The sequence below is a fragment of the Geotrypetes seraphini genome, chromosome 16 (assembly GCF_902459505.1).
Source record: "Geotrypetes seraphini chromosome 16, aGeoSer1.1, whole genome shotgun sequence".
Classification (NCBI taxonomy): Eukaryota; Metazoa; Chordata; class Amphibia; order Gymnophiona; family Dermophiidae; genus Geotrypetes; species Geotrypetes seraphini.
In genome coordinates this window covers 35,025,017-35,041,199 of record NC_047099.1, presented here as the reverse complement: position 1 = coordinate 35,041,199, position 16,183 = coordinate 35,025,017, and the positions used below count along the sequence as shown (strand labels likewise).

The window sequence follows — 16,183 nt, the reverse complement described above, 5'->3', positions numbered from 1 at the left end:
AATCTGCTCCTGAATCAGGAAGCTGCCATCCATCCCTGAGGTGGCTGCATGCCCTGATTAAGTGTAGCTACTTACCTGTAACGTAGGTTCTCCGTGGACAGCAGGATAGTCAGCCACTCATTGCGAGTATTTGTGGTTTCTGGGGGGTTTTGGGGGGGGAGGGTAGTGTTTTGTTTGTTTTTCTAAAAAAATTAAAGTTCTTCAGATTTTTTTCACGCCCAAAACACGTTTAAAAAAAAAACGGGGAGAAATGCAAACTATGGGCGGAGTCTAATGGTATATTCACGGAGTGGGCGGGGCCTGCACGAGTATCGGCAGGGCGAGGGCGGGGCTTGTGAGATGTTCCCTATATAAGTGAAGCTGGTAGAAGTTGCAGAGCATCACCTGGGCACATTCCATCTTTCACCCTTCCCCTTTTATTTTTTGTCCCTTCTTTCCTCTCTCCTTCCTCCAGCTATTCTCCCCTCCTTGCCGAGCAGCCGAGCAGCAGGATGGCAGCCCTGTCGCATAAGAAGAGCTGCGGGCAGCTGATGGAGGAGTGGAAGGAGTTCATCTGGAACCCCCGCACCCACGAGTTCATGGGCAGGACGGGCAGCAGCTGGGGTAGGAAATCCGGGGCAACCGAGGGCACATGATGGCCACTTCCCCCCACCCCCACCCCTAAACCATTTTAATCGTTCTGGCTTTTATGAGGTTCGAAATCCAGCGGAGCTGCAGGGATCAAGAGGCAGGAAATGGGGGAAGTAGGGTAAAAGGGATCCGGAGTATAAGACGAGGGATCTGGGTAAAGGGGATCCGGGAGCAAAAAGACGGGGGAGCTGGGAATCCTGGGAAAAGGGGAGCTGGTGCAAAGGGGATCTGGGGCAAAAAACGGGGGAGCTGGGGCAAAGGAGATACGGGGGACAGGAAAAGGGGGACACTGGGGGTAAAGGGGATCCAGGAAAGGGGAAAAACGGGGGAGCTTATGGAACAGGGGAGGTCATAAATTGCTGAAACAGGAAAGGGGGGAACATGGGGCAAATGGGATCCAGGGCAAGACAGAGGGAAGCTGGAGTAAAGGGGGAACTGGGGCAAAGAAGTTCTGCGGTCAGGAAATTAGGATGGGGAGTAAGTTGGTTAAAGGGGTTCAGGGCAGGAAATGGAGGTGCAAGAGGCTGAAGCAGAGGAAACTTGTCGCTGCCCCCCCTCCCACCCCAACAACTTGGCAAGGGGGAACAGGGCAAAAAAAAGGAGAGTAAAAAGACCCGAGAAAAGGAACCTGGAGACCTGGTGGGGGGGAGCAAGGGTAGGAACGGGGGGCATCTAGGTTAAAAGAAGACTGCAGCAAAGAAGTCCTGGCCGCGGGGGTGGGGGGGAGGAAGAAACGGGGGAACTGGAGCGAAGATCTCTTCGTATGGGTGCTGAGTGCCCAAAACTTCTCTGGGCACTTGCGTTTCTGAAGCTTCAATGGATGGGGGGGGCAGCTTCATTTAATCTCTGTATGGCTGTGTAAAGTGTTCTTGCGGGGAAGGGAGAGCTACGGTTTTCGAGGAGGCGGGGGGAGGAACTGCGACTGGGGTAGGGTTTGAGGTTCTGAGTTCAGCAATCTGGGGGCTGTTCTTTGCCGTTTGGGGGACTTGCTTTGCCCGCATCTTGCCCCGTAATTCCCGGTACATCCTTGTGGAATGTGCGTGTAAGGGGGACCGTGGTGGAAACAGCAGAGACTCTCTTTTTATAAACATGAAGAAATCAGGCTAGGCAGGTTTGATCGGGATTATTAAGATTTTGCATATCATTTCCTCCCCTTGTTTTTCTCTCTCCCCCTCCTGCTCGTCTCCCTTTCCTCGTTGATTTATTTTGAATTCTCTTCCTCCTTAGCATCTCATTGATTTCTTTCCCTCTTTTTTTCTGCCCCCCCCCCCATCCTGTTGCCTCTTCCTCTCTTCTCTGCCATTGGCCTCTCTCCTCCCTTCCCCTCTGTTTTTTCTCCTTCACTACTGTCCCTCCCCAACACCCATTATCGCCATTTCTTTAATTCCCTTGTTCCCAAGAGGGGGGATGGGGGGCGGGGAGAGCTGGGAAAGGGGCGTTCCAGTTCATTATATGATACAGTATTTAGTTACAATTCAGGTGGTGACCATGCTGCTTTTTTTTTTGGGGGGGGGGGGTGAGTGAGGGGTGTTAACAGAACAGACAAGAGACCACCAACCCATTTCTTCCGCTCTACCTCTTCAATTTCAGGTCAGGCATAGTTGACTAAATGCATTAGCTCAGTATGAAAAGTAAATGAATCCCCCCCCCACCTCTCACCACACACACACTGTTCTTTCACTCCACTGCTGCACTGGGGGGGGGGGGGGGGGTCACAGAAGGAGAAACTGTCCGTGATTTCATTCACTTGCAGCCAAAAGAAATTTTCCCCAAAAAAGCGTGAGCTGGCAGTGGAAACTGCTTGTTGCTTCCCCCCCCTCCAACTGTGTCCCCAGTTCCAGAATGCTAGCAGCCTGGTCTTGAATACAGAAAGAGATCCCGCATCCCCTTCCTTCCTTCCATCACTGCAGGGTGATTCCTTTCTTTACTGCTCTGCCTGGGGGGGATTGAACGATTTAGGCAGTACAAGGGAGGGGGAGCTGGGATATTCTCTTCCTGTCTTTTTTTTTTTGGGGGGGGGGAGACTAAATGCTTTGGTTGTATCAGTGTCCCCTGTACTAGAGAGCAGGGTTACCTCCTTCCTCCCACCCATCCCTTTAGCTCCAAACTGGGCAAGTTGGCATTCCAAAGGTCAACTCATTAGCCCAAAATGTAAAAACTGACCCAGAAAAAAAGGCTGCCTAGTTTAAGTTCAGTCTCCAGTTTCTCTGCTTCACAGACTCCTTGTTGGGTGAGAGGGTGGGGGGGGGGGAAGATAATGACCGATGCCGGCCATTCCCCCATTATCCTCATCCAGAGGAGAAAGTGGGGTTCCAGTTCCCAGAAGACTGTTGAACCCCAGCGGCTGTTGCAATCTTCTGTCCTCTGTCCACATTACCAACAATCGATATCCTTTAAAGAAGACAATATTTCTGAAGATTGCACAATATAGTATCAGGCAAGGTGAAATATAATTATTTGGAAGGGGGGGGGCTCTTGGACCATATTTCCTGATCTCCTAGTTTAGGTTGGGACCTCCTGTCTTTGCAGAATGCAGTACCCTAACCTCCTTCCCCCTGCAACCCTGTTCCTGGGTACTTGGCACTTCTGGCTCCTGTCATGCCCCGATTAATATTCTGCAGAGCTGAGAGAGACAGAAGTAGCTCCCCCCCCCCACCTTCGCAGCTCCTTGGCAGGCAGAGCCGGGGAGCCGGTTTTACAGGGGCTGATCTCTGTTGCAGCTTCCAGCTCAGGTCTGCTTAAGTTGGTTTTAGCAGGTTTGAGGAGGAGATAGAGCTGAATGAACCTGTTACTGGGTGGATCCCTTTTCAGAGGTGAATGTCTTATCAAGGAGCAGCTGCAATTAATCCTCCCTCTTCTCTCCCATGCCTCTCGCTCACCACTTTTCTGTTGTTTTTTTTGTTTTTCTGTCCCCCTCTGATCGAAACTTTAAAATAAGCTCTTTGGGACAGGAGCCCATGCATTTCTAATTTGTACAGTATATAAAACCCAGGATTTCAGCGCCCACCAAGCACACACCTGGCTTATGGGCTCATGGGATGCCAGCCTCAGTGTTTGTTTTTAGAACTATAAAACTTTGCTCTGGAATTGGATCGCCTCCGCCAACCAGACCTGTCGCTATCACCAAGACACTGACCTCACATAGATTTATATCGAGGATAACACGCCTGCTTCCACATGACTTACACCGAATCACTTTATTTTAAGGATAAAACACTCATTCTGCCCACTGTACCCCATAGATAAATCACAGCTAATCATTTAATATTAAGGATAAAATCTCCCCTCACTGTTCCCCATACATGAGCTCCACAGCATTCATTTAATCTAATGCGGTGTCTTATATACCGCTAAAGGATTCAGAGCGATTTACAAAACAATTAAATTGACTTATGCAATGGCCAAAAATCAAATCGGGTACTTTGAATTTCCCTCTCTGTCCCAACGGGCTCATAATCTACTCCATCACATTATATTAAGGATAAAATACCCTGCTCCCTCGCTGATCCCAAAACTTTCGTTATGCCGTATACCTGTGTATTAAGACTTAATTACTCATTCTTTTCATTGTCCTCAATGCATTCTACACTATGCAAGGGGCTGTCAAAAAGCTCTCAGCCCGGCCAACAAAGTTGAGGCAGTCTCTAGCGAGGGTTATACGCTTAGACCAGCGATTTTCCGCTTTTTTCATTCTGTTGGGAAAATCCGGAACCCCCCCCAAAAAAAGTGTCTAACCCTCGATGGAGGCTGCCCCAATTTTGGTTGGTCGATCTGAGAACTTTTCAGCGGCCCCCTCATATAAATTTATATTGAAGACCAGACACCCAGTGCTTTGTGTTTTCATTGGGTATAAAGAATCTGAACCTGTATTTTCAGATACCTGGTCCGCAATTTCTTTTCACATGTGACATTTCAGTCATTGAAGGTGAAGAAAGTAAACGACCTTGGATCATTCTTCTAAGGACGTCAGGGTTGGAGGCAGGACAGCATCTCTCATTGCTTTCTGCTCTGGCATTTAATTAAACTGGCCTAGTGCCACCCCTCTTGCCAATTCCAGTTGGCAGCTTACTGGAGGGGAAAAAAAAAAAAAGGGCCTTGGTGCGGTCACAGCTCATTATCTGGTGATTCTTGGAAGCTGGGACTGGGGCTGTCCCACTAGTTGCCTGCTTGTGACCAGTCTCTCTCTCCTGTCTCATTGCAGCCTTGATTTTGCTTTTCTACTTGGTCTTCTATGGATTCCTCACAGCTCTCTTCTCCCTCACCATGTGGGTGATGCTACAGACTATCGATGACTATGTTCCAACCTATCAAGACAGGTTGGCCAACCCTGGTGAGTATCTTCTATCCCGCTCTTTCGGTCCATCAGGATAGCACACGTTGCCTTGGATGAAGTGGGCGGTATTATATTGAGATGGTAAAGGTTTGTTTCCCTCCTTGGGAACAGGATAAATAATAGGGCTAAAGTGTATAAGAACCAAGGGGATATCAAGAAGAATTCTGATACAAGTTCCCCCGGGAATGGTTGCAGGTCCGACACATATCGGTCTAGGATGATTTATATTATTTATTTATTTAAAAATGTATGTACCCCATAATAATTATGCGATTTACAAAATGGCATAAACTGAACTTAGGTTAGACAGATTGTGAGCCCACCGGAACAGAGAGGGAAAATGCTTGAGGACCTGATTGTTAAAACCGCTTAGATAACCTTGATAGGCGGTATATAAAAATCCTAATGAAACTTGATCTGATCATGTTTCAACAAGACAAAGCCAGAATGACGTTAACAGACAATAATCACGTTCAACATTTTCTTCAAATTCATCCTACCGGGATAGAGCCACAAAATCCCCAAAAGGCGTTCACAAGCCCAGGAAGGCGTTGACAAAGTAGTGGCGTTTTCGACATTCATCCTCCCATCACGGAATCGCAAAATACCAGGCATCGCATTCCAAAGCTTAACGCCAGCCTGCTCTTAACACGGGAGGTTGAAATCTTACCCTCTAAACTCAATTTCGTGCTATTTTCTGATCTCAAACATTTTATGGGTTGGTGGGTTTCAAGAAAACCCTTGAGTACCTTTGGAGAAACGTGATGTAGAATTTGATTCATTGACCTTCTGAGGTCCTTCCAGCCCTGCCTTTCCACGGTGTTAGATCAGACATGGGAAGAATAAATATATATTTGTGGAACCATCCCATTTAGAAATGTTTCTTAAAGATAAACCTTTGATAGACCTTGTGGAGACTAATGTGATGGCTGAAGAAATGGTAGAAAACGAGACGTAAAGATTCGTCCCACTCCCAATGTAATAATAAGAAATAAATTTTTTTCCTTTGAATTTGATTTCCTGCCTGAATTTATTTGTATGTAGATTTGTTATGGTTGTAACAAATAAAATTAAATTTAAAAAAAAATGTACATGAGCCCATTTCGATTTTTAATCTGGCCCGACAACCATCCAAACCCTGCCGACCGCGAGCCCTACATACCTCCCTCCAGAGCAGCGCCGGGCCGCGTTTACTGATGACATCGTCAGCGATGTGGCAGAGGGAAATCCCCAACGAGAGAAGACCGCGAAGCAGCCAGTTTAGAGGGCTGCCGGCCCGACGCTGCTCTGGAGAGAGGGGTCAGCGCAATTCATTGTGCCAGAATATCCGGTAACCCAAGACGATAGAATATTTTGCCATAGGCAGGGGCTGTCAGACTGTGGTATCTGTTTTCGTACTCAAGTTGAAACTCCATTCCCCGGCAGGCTTAATGATTCGTCCCAAATCCGATAGCCTGGATATTGTGTTCAGCGACACAGACAATACGACCTGGAAGGATTACGTGGACAAACTTGATCATTTCCTGCCAGGTAAGTGTTAACCAGCAGGAGCCCCTCCTCCAGAAAACTGTATACTCGCTAGGTACTAAGGCATGAGTTGGAGAATGAGATAAGTAGCCCATGAAGCACCTTGCAAGTTTAAATCCTATTTCAGGCTTTCAGAGCACCCTCCAGAAGCAGACAAAATTTAAAATGTCTGCGATCTCCCGCCAAAGCATCACTCGCACAGAGTTGATCTGCAGGACATGGGCAAACCCATGGAGGAATAAAAATTTAAAAAAAAGACTAGAAATTGAAAACAAATCAGGAGCAGAATTAAATGATTTCAACCATACAGCGAAGCTGCAGGAACAAACTGAGCAAGACTAGGCCTCTGTAGGGATCCCACATCTACGTGGGATCCCTACAGAGGCCTAGTAAGGCACTCAGACTTGATGGGGTGGGTCAGTAGAGTGGGCAGACTTGGTGGGCTATAGCCCTTTTCTGCCGTCATCTTTCTATGTTTCTTTGGGCAGGTAGCCCAAAGAGGAGGGATCATCTTTTAGTTTCAAGTTTCAAGTTTATTCAAAATTTGTTGAATCGCTTATTTAAATTTACTAAGCGATTTACAAAAACAAGAAAAATAATACAAATACGGGGTTAGTTAAAATTTAATACAATGTTAAAAACATAAAGTTAAAATTATTGCCCTGCAGCTGAAGCTATCAGACATACAAGAACCCTCTAGTTCAGCCTCCAGAGGGATTGTACAGGAATGCGCCCATTATAGTCTATGGACGCATTAGCATTTAGCTAAATCGGCTAGCAAGCCTTAGTAATTAAGTCCTGGGACATAGAACTGTCAAAGCTGTACACCTGAGCTTCATTCTCACCACTACGTCCCGATCCCCACGGGAACTCAATTTAACCTACCCCGCAAGTTCTGTCCCTGTCTCTGCCCCGTTCCTGGAAGCTCTGCCTTAACCGTACAAACCCCAAACGCTCACGATTTTAAAGTGTTTGAGGCTTGTGCAAATGAGGATAGAGCTTACAGGAATGGGACAGGGTTCAGAATTTGCGGGACGGGAAATTGAGCTCCCACGGGGATTGGGAAAAAGTTGTCCCCAGCTGTCTGTGTCATGTTTCGTAACCACCGCTCGGTATTCGCTCTATAGTTGGGGGGGGGGGCGAGGACCTTATAGGAGGGATCTCGTCACTTATTTCATGATAGGCTAGGACGCCAAAAAGGCACTTTTGAACCTGCGTTGCTTCATTGACCCCCAATATAAAGGTGACCCGTCATAAGTGGGTGGGACAAACGTGTGCCGACAATCACGCCCAGGATTTATGCGCGCCAGATTAAAACAGCTACTGTAAGCGCTCCAAGGGGGGAAGTGTGTGGGGGAATCCCCCACTAAACTTAGAAGTGTTCGTGCTCCCGTTGGTGGGGGGGGAACCCCCCATTACAGAGGAAACTGCCGATTACCCCCCAAAACGAGGTAAAATGGCAGTTTCCTCTGTAATGGGGGGGGGTTCCTCCCCCCCAACGGGAGCACAAACACTACTAAGTTTAATGGGGGGGAGGGGATAAGTGTGTGTGGGAAACCCCCAATTAAATTTAGAAGTGTTCATGCTCCCGTTGGGGGGGGGGGGAGGAACTACCCCATTACAGAGGAAACTGCCGATTACCCCCCAAAATGAGGTAAACGGCAGTTTCCTCTGTAATGGGGGGGGGTTCCTCCCCCCCAACGGGAGCACAAACACTACTAAGTTTAATGGGGGGGAGGGGATAAGTGTGTGTGGGAAACCCCCGACTAAACTTAGAAGTGTTCATGCTCCCGTTGGGGGGGAGGAACCCCCCCATTACAGAGGAAACTGCCGATTACCCCCCCAAACGAGGTAAAACGGCAGTTTCCTCTATAAGGGGTTGGGTTCCTCCCCCCCCAACGGAAGCGCAAACACTTCTAAGTTTAGTGGGGGGATTCCCCCCCACACTTACCCCCTTCCACTAAACTTAGAAGTGTTCATGCTCCCGTTGGGGGGGAGGAACCCCCCATTACAGAGGAAACTGCCGATTACCCCCCCAAATGAGGTAAAACGGCAGTTTCCTCTATAAGGGGGTGGGTTCCTCCCCCCCAACGGAAGCGCAAACACTTCTAAGTTTAGTGGGGGGAATTCCCCCACACACTTACCCCCTTCCACTAAACTTAGAAGTGTTCGTGCTCCTTTGGGGGAGGTGAAGGGGTGAACCCCCCCTTACAAAGGAAACTGCTGTTTTACCTCATTTGGGGGGGGTAATCGGCAGTTTCCTCTGTAAGGGGGGGTTCACCCCCTTCACCTCCCCCAAAGGAACGCGAACACTTTTAAGTTTAGTGTGTGGGGGGGGTAAGTGTGTGTGGGAATCTCCCCACTAAACTTAGAAGTGTTCGCGCTTCTGTTGGGGGGGGAGGAACCCCCCCATTAGAGAGGAAACTGCTGATTACCCCCCAAAACGAGGTTTCCTCTATAAGGGGGGGTTTCACCCCCTTCACTTCCCCCAAAGGAGCGCGAACACTTCTACGTTTAATGGGAGGGTTCCCACCCCCACCCCCACCCCCACCCCCCTCAGAGCGTTTACTGTAACTGTTTTAATCCGGCGCGTGTTTGTCCCACATGTTTTAGTTGGTATACCAATATAAAAGTTACAGTAATATTCTCATATAATGGATGCTATTTGTATTGAACCTGGAAAAGACCCAGAAGCAGATTAGAATATAAGAACTGCCCTTCTGAAGAGCCATTTGTAAACGCGGTGTGAATACCCTTTCCTCGTTTCCTCTTATCCTCAGCATATGATGATATGAACCAGACATCAAAAAACGAGAAATGTCCCAGTGGCGCTTATTTTGAAGACAAAGATAACGGCAATGTCCGGAATCACCCGAAGCGGGCATGCCAGTTCATGCGCAGCGTCTTGGGAACCTGCTCGGGGCTGGAAGACGCCACCTATGGGTATTCAACGGGGAAACCCTGTGTCCTCATCAAAATGAACCGGGTGAGTACCTACGGAGCTTGAGATCCCTGGATCTTTTTGCAAACCGGATCGCTAGGACCCCAGAGTTGGGTTGGGAGAGGTCTATGTTCTCAGAAACCTATGAAGGCAAACTCGTTTTCTTCTTTGGAAAGGGTAGGATGTATTTTTTTTTTTTTTTTTTTTTTTTTTTTATTTATCAAATTTTACATCATTATCATTTATACAGATAACAATAAAGAAAGGAAGATCACAAGTAAAAAACAGAACCATAACTAATATTAAAACATTTCACTAACTCCTCAAGTCCACATAAATGGGAGAAAATATCCTAGTAATCTAAACAAATCAATCATAAGGGTAGGATGTATTGATTTTATTTTAAAATTTTCTATATCGTCTGAAACCTAAAACGGTTTACAAAATCTTACGTGCGTAAGTTTTAAAACAAATTAAAAAAAAAAAAAAAAGTGAATAAAAATTAAAAAAAAAAAGAAAAAATTTTTTATTTTTTATTTATAAATTTTAATAATTACAATATCAAACGATATCAGGAGAAAAAAAGGAATCCTCCACAAATTTACAATATTAAAAAAAAAAAAAGTGAATAAACATAAATAATCAGATCCTCAGAAAATCAGCAAGCAGGAGAAATCAATGCCTAGGGAAAAGCTTGTACAAACAATTGTGTTTTGAGTATTTTCATATATAATAATAATAATAACTTTATTTTTGTATACCGCCATACCCCGAAGAGTTCTAGGCGGTTCACATTGGTTAGACAGAGATTACAAGTGTTTACATATCAAATTGATCATAGAGTAGCAAACAACATGGAGATAGTAATTACAAGTGGTTACATATCAAATTGATTGTAGGGTTGCGAACAGCAAGGAGAGAAGAAGGGGGGAGGGAGGGAGATGGGGGAGGGGAGTAGGTCAGAAGGAGGGGGGGGAGGAGGATAGAAAAGGGGATTAAGGGTCTTGGTCTCGAAATAGGTGAGTTTTGAGTAGTTTTCTAAAGTCGAGGTAGTTGTAGGCCTTGAGGACCATTTGGGCTAGCCAAGGGTTTAGTTTGGCGGCTTGGAAGGCGTAGGTATATGTACCTCTATTATCATATTTCCGTATCTGCCCCACAAGTCAGTTCCACAATTTTACCCCTGCACAACAAAAGGTCAAACAAAAGGTTTCTGCATGCTTTGGGTAGACATTCGCTGAGTTTTCTGAGCGCAATGATCTTATCGGTTGGCAATTAGCCATCTTAGTCTTGAAGAGTTCAGGAATTGTTCTGTACGGGAATTGGTGACAGATCATCACTGCTTTGTTAACTGGATCGCTCATACCTTAGTAGGCTCAAGGCGACTTACAAAGGAAAGGTGGAGAGAGGGAAGGACGGAGACAGGGGGAGGGGAAGAGAGAAGGGTTACAGGAGGGTAGGTGAATTGGGGGTGGGGAGAAGAAACATGCATGTAGATTCAGGCGTCAAAGAGAAGAGCTTTTAGGGACTTATAGGGCTCCTTTTACAAAGCCGTGCTAGCGGGGTTAGTGCGTCGGACATATCAATCACGCGCTAACCCCTGCGGCAAGCAAAAAAAAACCTAACGCCTGGTCAATGGAGGCAGTATTCTACCGCGCCTTGATAAAAGGACCCCAAAAGTCTCCCAACTTCATTTGAACGCTCTGTACTGTAGTAGCTGGTTTCGGTGGGTTGCATGATCACCTAACCTTTGGCAAGCTCAACAGGACATGCCCTTGTCTTTGCAGGTTGTCAACTTCAAGCCCAGACCTGTGCCAGCGACTAATCCCTTTATAACTATCGACTGTGCAGGGAAGGTGAGACTGCAGGCTCTAATTACCTGGTACTATTTTTCCCCCCATCTTTCTCTTTCTCTTCTTCCGCTCGCCTTTTCCACCGCCTTAATGTTTTCTTGTCTTCTACATCATACGCTCTCCGTGTTGTCTTTTCCTTTGCTCTCTTTGCGTTCCATCTTCAGAAGTACAAACCTGGAACGAATAACTCGGTAAAAGTGGAGTGTCTGTGACCCCCTAAATAAGGTTTTGTATAGGGCAGAGGGAGCCTTCAGACCAAGCCAATCTTTCATTGAGTGCAAAGGTTGCAGCGAGTCCTAGAAAACTTTCAGAGACTAAAGAAAACAGAGCAAACAGAAGACGAAAGAAGGAACTTGCCTCAACATATAACAAACAAGCCAGGAAGAAAGGCAAGCAAGATGTCGCAATCCACCAAAACAATTACATTGATTTAATGTTTAAAGTCGGTGTGGCGGAGTGGTTAAAGCTACAGCCTCGGCACCCTGGGGTTGTGGGTTCAAACCCCCGCTGCTCCTTGTGACCCTGGGCAAGTCACTTAATCCCCCCCATTGCTCCAGGCGCATTAGATAGAGTGTGAGTCCAGAGAAAAATGCTTGGGTACCTGAATAAATTCATGTAAACCGTTCTGAGCTCCCCTGGGAGAACAGTATAGAAAATTGAATAAATAGTGTGACAAGTTTCAGCCTGTGATAAGCAGAGCTGGTATGGTGACATCATAATGCCTCATTCCACCAATAAGAGCCAACCTCATCAGTGATGTCACAATGGCTTCATTGTCCCTATACCTGGCTCACTTCTACTACATTTTGATTACTAGAGTGGCGCAGTGGTTAAAGCTACAGCCCCCTGAGGTTGTGGGTTCAAACCCCCGCTGCTCCTTGTGACCCTGGGCAAGTCACTTAATCCCCCCATTGCCCCAGGCGCATTAGATAGAGTGTGAGTCCAGAGAAAAATGCTTGGGTACCTGAATAAATTCATGTAAACCGTTCTGAGCTCCCCCTGGGAGAAAATTGAATACATAAATAAAAATAACGAATAAAGAACCTTGTCGTTTGTCAAGGACTAAGTTCTGAATCTTGGCGAAATGCTCGTCGGCGTCCTCAAAGCGAATAGCACCAAAAAAGAAGCCATCTCGCTTGTCTTTCTTCCTGGTTGATTTGTTAGAGAATAAAGAAAAACATCTGTTTAGAAAACCCCTATAGGGTAGAAGAATTGAGGTAGTCTCTAAACTATATATATATATATATCGCACCATCAGACTTTCCAACTTGAAACCTAGAGAAGCTTCCATAGCAGAGGCATAGCCAGACACCCAAGTTTAGGTACGCCTGGAGGATCCCAGTTGGGTGGGTAAAGATCCCTTCTTCTGATCCGACACTCATAGAATTCGTCAGTGTGAACTTGTCCAATATTTTTAACATTTGATGAGATATTTTTTTCATTTCATTATATTGGACATCGTTTAATAATAATAATCATTTAATTTTTATAAAACGCTATACCAAAACGTTTGACGCAGTTTACAACAAGGAATGTTAATACGTACAGTGTGAATAGAAATAACATAAGAGGTAAGATAAGCAAATAAAATTGGAATAGATCAGTTAAAACATGAGATTTTTTAATAAAAACAGGGAACGCATTAAGGTGTCAACCTATCAAGCAGATTTAGAATAATTACCCTGGAAATTATTGGATGCCAATGAAGTTTTAGCAGGGGGCGGAGAGACTTGATCGAATTTACTTTTTTTGCAAAGAGAACATTTATGATCACGGAATTAATCTTTTCCACCTGGTCATTTATGGTGTGATCCTGCGGTTTTTCAAAGACTGAACCAAGGAGTAGAGAATGACACGGTGACAAAATTCATCACCGTTCCCGTCCCCGTGGATAACCACGGGAAATAATCCCATGTCATTTTCTAGTGTCTATTTCAACCTCGGTCCTTCTACACCAGCATTCTTCAAAGCAAAGCTTGCGGGTCAGTGGTTGTGGCCATTCATACTCTGATTCTTATGGGAGCCAAGGATAATGAAGACATTGTGACATCACTGATGTGATTGGCTCTTAGGCACTGGTGGAATGAGGCATTATGACATCACAATATCTGCTCTGGATACCAGAGACTGTCATTCTGTAGTGTCTGTTCAGCCTCAGTCCTTCTACACCAGCATTCTTCAACGCAAAGCTTGAGGGTCAGTGCTTGTGGCCATTCCTACTCTGATTCTTCCCTCTCTCCTTAAAGAATGACATGAAGATGGTTTACTGCGGTTATCCATGGGGACGGGAACGGTGATGAATTTTGTCACCGTGTCATTCTCTACCAAGGAGCTAAACTTTCTGCATCCCAGTGAGCTCACTGAATGGGATGCCATAGTGCTTGGGGACCATTACTCTACACACATATTTCATATCTTATATCTTTCCTTTAACAGAAAGAAGAGGACACCCAAAATCTTGGGGAGCTTCGGTACTTCCCCAGCAATGGTTCCAACTTTGGCATTATTGACCTGATGTACTTTCCTTACTTTGGAAAAAAGGTTCAGGTGAGTAGAATCTTATGTCATCATCACCTCTTTGCTGGCTACTTCCTTCTAGGTACATTTCGTGGAGCAAAGTCAACTGGAGGGACAAAAAGAATCCATCACTCATCCCTCGTTATTTATTTGTATGCTTTTATAGCCTGTTCTCCCCAGGAGCCTAAAACGGGTTACAGACAGTGGCATAGGGGGGCAGGCGCCATCTTGCTCGGGGCACCAGCACCCCTCCATCTCTCTACCCCCCCCCTGCCGCATGCGTGCTCCTTCCCTTCCCCGTACCTTTTTTAACGTTGGCGTGAGCGGCCACCGACTTGCTGCCCGCTTTGGCGCTCTCTCTGCCGTCATTTCCGGGACCCGCGCCTAGGACACGATGTCAGAGCGCGCCGAAGCCGACGCGGGCAGTAAGGGTGGGGGCTGCTTGTGCCGAAGTTAAAAAGGGTGCAGGGGGAGGGGCGCATGTGCGCGGCATGGGGGAGTGGGGGAGGGGCACCGCCCGCTCTGAGCGCTGCTCACCCTCGCTATGCCACTGGTTACAGAGATACATACACGATAGTACAGAAGACTAGTATGGAAACATTACACGGGAGAACATTAAACAGCATATAAGCTACGAGTCCCAGGTGGCAGGGTATGCCGTAACTTGGGTAGTTAGAGTCTTAAGTCAGGTATGTGCTGGTTTGAGAATAAGATTGTCGTCACTGTATTCTGGAAGGGTAACAGGGTGGCTGTAGCTCTGATGGCTGGAGTAACATAGTAGATGACAGATAAAAGCCAAATGGCCCATCCAGTCTGTGCTCAACCCATTAGTACTGCAGAATCCCCTAATAGTCTAAGCTAAAACTGGCTATGTTGCTTGTGTTTAGGGTCCAGATCAGGGTGGAGTCAGCTGCATGAAGTAATTGGACAAAGTGGACCCCATTAAACACAGTCCTGTCTTTTGTTTAATGTCACCTGAATATTGACCTTCACCAGATACGTATCAGCCAGCTACATATACCTTGATATGGCCCAGAATTGAATATTGGGGCATAAAGCTGCCCCTGCCTGAATATTTACATTTAGGCAGTGAAATATTTAGTCTATGATCAGTGGCATTCCTGTCATGATATTATTTTTCCTCTCTCTTTCTCTGTCATTTGATACCTTGTATAATAAGGGCATCGACATGCCATTTTTCCTCCTTGCCATCTAGGTCAACTACAGTCAGCCACTGGTGGCCGTGCAGTTCCAGAATGTGACACCTAACATGGACATCTACGTGGAATGCAAGGTCAATGCCCAGAACATCAAAAACGATGATGACAGAGACAAGTTTGCTGGGCGGGTGGGATTCAAGTTGAGGGTGAACAGCTAGACTCTTGGGTTGGCCTCCTGTTTTCTGCCTCAAATTTGTCATCAAAGGACTCACGCGAGATCTCAGGAGGACTCGAGGATGAAGGGCGCAGGATGGGGTGGGAGGCGGGAAAGATGCTGCTTCCTCATTTTCTCAGAGGAAACCTTGTGAATGGAGAGAGGAAGGCCGTGAAGACGGGGTGAGGGTCACCAGAAATACGTTTCTCAAGAGACAATTAGGCATCTGTCTTTTTACTTCTTTTAACAAGATGTTGCAAAGGGACAGGAATGTGCCATTTTATCCCACCTTCTCCTCCGTGTTTCTGGATTTCTTCACCTTAGAATGGCATTTTGTTCTCTCCTATCTGCCAGCCTTGGAGGTCTTCAACGACAGTGTATCATCTTTTAATATGCTCATACTACATGTATATTGTGTAAATCTCTTTCATTTTTCAATAGCCTGTTTTGATTTTCTCGGCATTCTCATATATAATCCGCCCAACCCTTCCCAATCCAGAACTCAGTTTCTCCTGCTGCAGAACAGAGTTCTAAACAGATGAGGAGATTTGAAACAAACTTTGCAGTCAGTTTCAGTGTATCAGATGGCAACCATTTTTTTTAAAGAGCTTCCATTGCACTGCATGTGAAAATGGCCGCCTTGCTTTGGTGGGGGTGATGAGGTAAAGTTTGAGAGCCCTGAATGATGAGAGAATTGAGACCAGCAGGTTTCTCAGGCTGGAGAAAAACTCTTGGTCCCTTGATCTGAAATTGATAGGCGGGCTAAGGCAATGTAAATATGCTATTTTTTTTTTTTTTACATAGCCTGCCACACTAAGATGGTAATTTTGTAAAGTGATTTCTGCACGTAAAGAGGGTTTGACACATGGAAAATGGCCATTATAAATTGTACACAGGTATACATGTATAAAAAGTATGAACACTGCTAAAGAACCTGTATATAATAAGTGCAAACCACTTTAGCTGTATCATAGAAAGGTGGTATATCAAATCCATGATAGATGGGGTTTA

At 46.0% G+C, this 16,183-nt stretch overlaps 1 protein-coding gene across 1 annotated transcript; it reads left to right on the top strand.

Moving 5' to 3' along the window:
* Positions 1-389: 389 nt before the first annotated feature.
* ATP1B2 (ATPase Na+/K+ transporting subunit beta 2) lies at positions 390-16,183 on the top strand. The gene is made up of 7 exons (XM_033925419.1): positions 390-603; positions 4,832-4,960; positions 6,389-6,493; positions 9,271-9,476; positions 11,216-11,284; positions 13,718-13,828; positions 15,015-16,183. Exons 1-7 carry the CDS (start codon positions 492-494, stop codon positions 15,174-15,176), a joined length of 894 nt encoding a protein of 297 aa, XP_033781310.1. The 5' UTR covers positions 390-491; the 3' UTR covers positions 15,177-16,183.

Excerpts from the sequence above, each read along its gene's own strand:
- ATP1B2 (XM_033925419.1), top strand. The coding sequence starts at position 492 with ATGGCAGCCCTGTCGCATAAGAAGAGCTGCGGGCAGCTGATGGAGGAG. Across the intron at positions 4,961-6,388 it reads AGACAGGTTGGCCAACCCTG|GCTTAATGATTCGTCCCAAA; the intron begins GTGAGTATCTTC and ends ATTCCCCGGCAG. Across the intron at positions 6,494-9,270 it reads ACTTGATCATTTCCTGCCAG|CATATGATGATATGAACCAG; the intron begins GTAAGTGTTAAC and ends TCTTATCCTCAG.